The sequence below is a fragment of the Microtus ochrogaster genome, chromosome 5 (assembly GCF_000317375.1).
Source record: "Microtus ochrogaster isolate Prairie Vole_2 chromosome 5, MicOch1.0, whole genome shotgun sequence".
Taxonomy (NCBI): domain Eukaryota; kingdom Metazoa; phylum Chordata; class Mammalia; order Rodentia; family Cricetidae; genus Microtus; species Microtus ochrogaster.
The window spans coordinates 39,813,544-39,820,589 of NC_022012.1; the positions used below are offsets into that span (position 1 = coordinate 39,813,544).

At 41.6% G+C, this 7,046-nt stretch overlaps 1 protein-coding gene across 4 annotated transcripts in view; it reads right to left on the reverse strand.

Annotated features, from left to right (window-relative positions):
• The window catches only part of Rnf214 (ring finger protein 214), a 39,205-nt gene that overhangs the window by 4,448 nt on the left and 27,711 nt on the right, over window positions 1–7,046 (reverse strand). For all 4 annotated transcript variants that reach the window (XM_005347241.3, XM_005347240.3, XM_005347243.3 and 1 more), the window contains 2 exons: window positions 1,668–1,764; window positions 1,325–1,413 (listed from right to left, as the gene is read on the reverse strand). In XM_005347241.3, the coding sequence (XP_005347298.1) occupies window positions 1,325–1,413; window positions 1,668–1,764 (186 nt within the window). The remainder of the gene's footprint in view (window positions 1–1,324; window positions 1,414–1,667; window positions 1,765–7,046) is intronic.

Consider the following 7,046-nt stretch of genomic DNA (forward strand, 5'->3'; position numbering starts at 1 on the left):
CTCTAGAGGAGAAGTGGTCCTCTTGTGGGAATCAGACTGATGCCCTCAAGTGGTGACACCTAAAAGGACTTCTTCAGATCACCTCGCAGAACAAGAATTGAGACAAATATCAATAAGGCCACATCCTGAGCCAGACTAGCTAATTAGTTACCTCTCCAGCCCCTTGTCCCAACTCCTCTATTTAAACCTGAAGTTCTGTGCCACATGATGGTGTATATAAACCAAACACTCTGAAGCTAGAGGCAGAAGGATCAAGTGTTCCAGGCCAGCCTGGACTACACAAAATTCCATCTAAAAACCCTAGGACTAGAGTGATGATGATGGCTCAGCAGTTAATAGTGCTTACTTCTCTTGCAGAGGAATGAAGTGTGGTTTCTAGCATCCACATTGAACATCACAACATTGCTTATAACTCCACTGTGGGGACCTGACAGCCCTGACACTTGTCTGTGGGTATCTATACACATGGGCATATAATCACTCAAACACACACATAAATATAAATAAAAATAATCTTTTAAAACTATATAAACAGATCAACCCAAAGCTCATGTTGGCAGGTGGATCTCTGTGAATTTGAGGCCAGCCTGGTTTACAAGAGCTAGTTCCATGACAGCCAGAGCTGTTACACAGATAAACCCTGTCTTGAAAAACAAAACAAAACAAAAGTTCATGTTGATACTCCAAAGATAGTTTTGTCATCTCTAGGTCTCTTTATCTGTTCTTTCCAATGTGGAAACATTGATTACATGTTTCCTGCTTTCCAGCATTACGTCTCATCCCTTTAGTTGATGAGTGACTGAGCACAGCCTGCTAGGCCTGCCGGAGCCTGTGCTTTTGCCCTAAACTCGTTACACCCTGAGACACAGTTGTTGGGAGCAAGTGCTATAGAAACCCAAGAGTCCAAGTCATCTACATCACATAAATGATATCACCTTTTTGTCTGATGTAGCCACCCTGGCCTGAAACTTTCAATCCTCCTGCCTTGGACTCCTAAGTACTGGGATCTTGCCTGTCTGAAAAATCTATAAGAATCCTCCAAATTCTGTGGCAGACAGAGGAGGAATGGCCATGGGAGAAACAAAGCTTCAAAAACCTTCAAGACCTATATTATGCTTTGGTAGTCTAGCAGATAGTATTTATGCAAACAGAAGTCTGATAATAAAAAGTGCAAAGCTATAAAAGGAGGAAAAAGTGAGAAAGCACAGAACATGGACGAGAAATCTTGAAAAGTTATGGGTACGCACACAGAGACAGACTTAAGAGTCCTATGAAGAGACGTGAGCCAGGCCTGCTAACCTAGGCGTTAGAGGGAGGCACTTACTTGAGGTAAGTCAGATGCAGCTCTGCTTCTTTTTCTGCTTCTTCCAGTTTCAACACCAGCAATTCCTTCCGGCTCTCTAGTGACAGGATCTACACACATCCATGCATGTACACATGAGTATTTGTGTACACACACACACATATACACACACACACACACACACACACACACACACACACACGGGAGTGGCGGAGGGAGGGAGAGAAAGAGAGAGAGAGAGAGCTTTATATACACAAACTACCTATAGTTAAAACAAATGCCTCCAGGCTTTTAGTACTCTATCAAAACTGTATAGCCCCTGGAAGTACAAGATCAAGTCTGTATATACATTGTCTCTTCTTACCTCCGCCTTCCAGGCCCGCTCTGTCTCTTCCATAATGTTCCGATTGATTTCACCATCCTGGGTCTTAAGTCTATCCAGTTCCATTTCCCACACTTCTCTGTACAGTAAGAAGCCAAGAACAAGATTAAGAAAGGAAATTTAAGTTTGCTGAGCAACAGCGAGGCAAAAGGAAAACCTGTCTGTTCTGCTGGGGCTGCTACATGAAGCCTCACTTTCAGGATTCACTTCAGAGACAGAAAAATGCTATGTAGGGTAGTCTAAACTGCAAATAGGTCCAACATGGGAAATATTCACTTCTCCACTTGATCAAATAAAGTTACCTAATGTAGGAAAGGAATGTCTTAGAACCGAAACCCAGTTGGGCATGGTAGTTCATGCCTATAATCCTAATTCTTGGAAGGCTAAGGCAGATAGATGGATTGCTTTGAGTTCCAGATCAGTCTAGACTACAAGATAAGAATATGTCTCGAAGCCGGGCGGTGGTGGCGCACGCCTTTAATCCCAGCACTTGGGAGGCAGAGGCAGGCGGATCTCTGTGAGTTTGAGACCAGCCTGGTCTACAGAGCTAGTTCCAGGACAGGCTCCAAAGCCACAGAGAAACCCTGTCTCGAAAAACCAAAAAAAAAAAAAAAAAAATGTCTCGAAGAAACAAAACCACTCATGACGAACAATGTTCCACATATTTAGAGCATTCAAAACCTTTATGTAGCCGGGCGGTGGTGGCGCACGCCTGTAATCCCAGCACTTGGGAGGCAGAGGCAGGCGGATCTCTGTGAGTTCGAGACCAGCCTGGTCTACCAAGGGAGTTCCAGGACAGGCTCCAAAGCTACAGAGAAACCCTGTCTCGAAAAACCAAAAAAAAAAAAAAAAAAACAAAAACAAAACCTTTATGTATTTCTTTTACTTCGCAGTGTGTCTTTCAGTGCTGGTAGTGAAGTTGGGTCATTTATAATTCAACTTTAACTCACAATCAATCAAGCATTTATTACTGGCTTACTAATCTCTACTTTCCTTAACTACAGTAAAAATCTTCAAAAGCAAAGTATAAACTATGTGTTGTAGTGGCTCAGAATTTTGATAATACTTGAGGGCTAAAGACAAGAGGATTGTCACAAATTTAAGGGCAGTTTAGGCTACACACTATATTCTAGATCAGCTTGGACTGCATGATGAGATTCTGTCTCAAAACTGAAAATGTATACTTAGCATTTCCCATTTTTTATCCATCTCCTTCATTTTAAAATGCTTGCCCCACCTCCCATGCTTAGGGTATAATATGTTCAGGGCTAAGGTAACCAACTGTTCTGGTTCGCCTTGCACTAAAATATCTCTAGGAGATGGGTCTTTCTGTGTTATACTGGGACAGCTGACCCTCTTACTAAGGACTGAAGTGGCCACTGAATAGAGACAAGAGGAGAATTTTCTCATATTACATTTGACTGTGAGCTGAAAGCATGGATTTCCCAGATTCATAGAAAGAACAGAATGGAAATGTTTTAAGCTGTCTTTGATGGTTTTGCTTTTTTGTTTGTTTGTTTGGTTGGTTTTTTGAAACAGGGTTTCTCTGTGTAACAGCCCTGGCTGTCCTGGAACTTGCTTTGTAGACCAGGCTGGCCTCGAACTCAAAGAGATCCATCTGTCTTCTGCCTCCTGGCCTGCACCACCACCATCTGTATTATTTTTCCATTTTTTTCCAAACAAGGTTTCTATGCTGCCCATATTGAACTTAAACTTACATCAGTCCTCCTGTTTCAGCTTTCCCATTGCTTAAAGTATGAGTCAACATGCCCAGAACCGGAGTCCTCTGGAAGAGCAGCTGCAGAGCTCTCTCTCCAGCCTCAGAAGCATTTCTCCTAAGAGAAGTGTCTAAGGTTTCTCCCTTCACATGGTCTTGTTTATAATCCAATTCTCCACACATCCCTGCCCTCTATTTGAGACTCTGAATATGTTTAGTATGTACATGCTCATTCATTATTGACATAATCTGCTTTCTACTAACAGTTCTGCTCATCTAACAGACCTGAGTAGGTGAGCCACAAGGTCTCCAAATTAACTTCTATCCCAGGAAGAATTTTCTACCAGTCTTGCAAAGGCTTATTGTCACATCTTCCTGACAAACACATAAGCTTCAAGTTCCAAAAAGCCTCCAAAATTAGAATCTTCTCACCATAAGAATACGTGAAATGCAGTAGGGTGGTGGTGGTGTATGCCTTAATCCAGCACTAGGGAGGCGGAGGCAGGGAGATCTCTATGAGTTCAATGCCAACCTGGTCTACAGAGAGAGTTCCAAGACATCCAGGCCTACACAGAGAAACTCTATCTCTAAAAAATCAAAAACAAACAAGAAGAATATGTGAAATCAAATGATGTCACACCTAGCTTACCATTTCTCTCTGTAATGAGATAATTATAGAACATAAGAAAGACTTGCCTTCTGGGTCTGGTGATACTCTTGAGGATGACAGATACTGAAGGAACAATCTGACCTTTACTAAATACACATATCACTACATACGTATTTACATATGCACATATTTATATCAGAAAAATCCTCTTGTACCTATGGGAAGATCCACATATTCACAAACAAATTCTTTCCCTTTGGGCATTTGGCCACATTTACTTTATTATTTTTTTTTTTTTGGTTTTTTCGAGACAGGGTTTCTCTGTGGCTTTGGACACATTTACTTTATTAGCATCTGTATAAAAGAGAACTATTGGTCAGTACAACAAAAATGGATAGGATGGGATGGCAAGATAGCTCAGTGAAGAAAAGTATTTGATGCTAAGTCTGACGACCAGAGTTCAATCTCCAGGACCCACATGATAGAAGATGAAAAACACCTTCTGCAAGCTGTGCTCTGATCTCCACACATGTGCCATAGTATGTGTGGGTACATGTGCTTGCACACATACACACTGGCTTAGTTAGCATTTCTATCACCTATGATAAAACATCATGATCACTGAACCATTTAACCCTTTTAACCCCAGCACTCAGGAGGCAGAGGCACATAGATCTCTATGAGTTCGAAGTCAGCCTGGTCTATAGAGCAAGTTCCAGAATAGCTAAGGCTACTTAGAGAAACCGTGTTTCAGAAAAAAAAAAAAAATTAAAATTAAAAAAAAAAATAAAATAAAATAAAGCAAAAAACCAAAAACAAACAAAGGCATGACCATAAGCAACTTTTGGGAAGGAAAGGGTTTATATTTATTCTGCTTCCACTTCCACATCACAGTCTATCACTGAAGGAAGTCAGGGCAGGAGCTGACGCAGAAGCCATGGAGGAGTGTTGCTTACTGGTTTGCTCCCTCATGACTTGCCCAGCCTGCTTTCTTACAGCACTCAGGACCATCAGCTCGGTGATGGTCCCACCAACAGTGCTGGGTCCTCCCACATCAATCAATGACTGAGAAAATGCACCACAGACGTGCCTACAAGCCAGTCTTATGGAGGCATTTTCTCAATTGAGAGTCCCTCTTCCCAAATGAGGCTAGCTTGTGTCAAACTGACATAAAACTAGCCAGTACTGTAATGGAACACTGTGAAGATGTGTTGCTCTCATTGGTTTAATAAGGAGCAAAATGGCCAATAACTAAGCAGGAAAAGGTTAGGGGAGATTTGCAGATAGGATAAGAGCTTGGGGATGAAGAGGGCAGAGTCGCCAGGAGAAGCAAGATGAACATGCCATGTTGAAAAAAGGTACAAAGTCACATGGTAAAACACAGATAAGAAATTGTATTTTTTATATGATCCTAGACAAGTTACTTAATTTTTGTAGACATCGTTATCTCCATTTATAAAGACAATAATGACTACATCATGGCTTTGATCAGAAAGAGAACTGAGGAAGCACAGGTAAAGAATTAGCTATGAAGCTGGGCAGTGGCAAAGCACGCCTTAAATCTCAGCACTTGGGAGGCAGAGGCAGGTGGATCTCTGAGTTTGAGGCCAGCCTGGTCTACAAAAAGATTCCAGGACAGTCAGAACTGTAACACAGAGAAACCCTGTCTTGAAAAACCAAAACAAACAAACAAACAGATCAGTTATGAGCTGGATAGTGGTGATGCACGCCTTTAATCTCAGCACCCAAGAGGCAGAGGCAGGTGGATCTCTGAAATTGAGATCAGCCTGGTCTACAAAGCAAGTTTAAGGACAGCCAGAGTTACAACGGAGAAGTCCTGTTTGGAGGGAAAAATTAGTTATGTGTGGCAACCTACACCTATGATACCAGCACCTGGCAGGTTGAGACAGGATTATTATGAGTTTGGTGTTAGCCCTAGACTACATAATGAATTTCAGGCCAGCCTGGGCTACAGTATAAGACCCTGACTCAAAAAGATGCTTTAAAAAAGATATCCACCATATGAAAAGTAATTTTAAAAACTCAAAATATATGGTTTTCTGGGGTTTTTTGTTGTTGTTGTTTTTATTTCCTAGCAATGCTGAGAAATGAACCTAGGATCTTGTTTATGCTAGGCAAATGCTATAAAACTGCACTGTATCTTCTTTCCAGATAAATCTTATTTTTCCATTAAGATTTTTTTTTGTTTTTTTTTTTGTTTGTTTTTTGGTTTTTGGTTTTTCGAGACAGGGTTTCTCTATGGTTTTGGAGCCTGTCCTGGAACTAGCTCTTGTAGACCAGGCTGGTCTCGAACTCACAGAGATCCACCTGCCTCTGCCTCCAAAGTGCTGGGATTAAAGGCGTGCGCCACCACCGCCCGGCCCATTAAGATTTATTTATTTACTTATCAGAGATAGGGTCTCACTAGACAGCTGTGTATGGCCAAGAATTTAATATGTAGACCAGGCTAGCTTCAAATTCACGATATCCACCTGCCCACGTCTCCCGAGTACTGGGGTTAAAGGCATGTACCACCACATCTGGCAGGATTTATTTATTTCTTACATGTATGATTGTTTTGTCTGCATGTATGTCTGAACACATTCTTGTAGTGTCCAGGTAGGCCAGAGGAGGTGTCAAATTCTCTGGCACTGCCTTTATAAACCACTGTTAGGTGCCTGCCACATTGGTGTTGGAAATAGAACTGTTCCAAAAACAGCAGTGTGTGTCTATAATCATAGTACTTTTTTGTTTGCTTGTTTCTTTGAAGCAAGGGATTAAAGGTGTGTGCCATCACCACCTGGCCAATCACAACACTCCCGTATTGAGATGAGAAAGAATTCCTGGAAGCTTAGAGGTTAGCTGGCAAAATGACAAAGAGAGCCAGTCTCAAACAAAGAAGGCAAGGACTGATACTCAAAGTTGTTTTCTGACCTCCACATCCACACACTGGCATGTACATATGCACACACAGGCACACAGACACATACACAGATTTTTAAAATTAAAGACAAAACAAGAACAAAAACTAAAG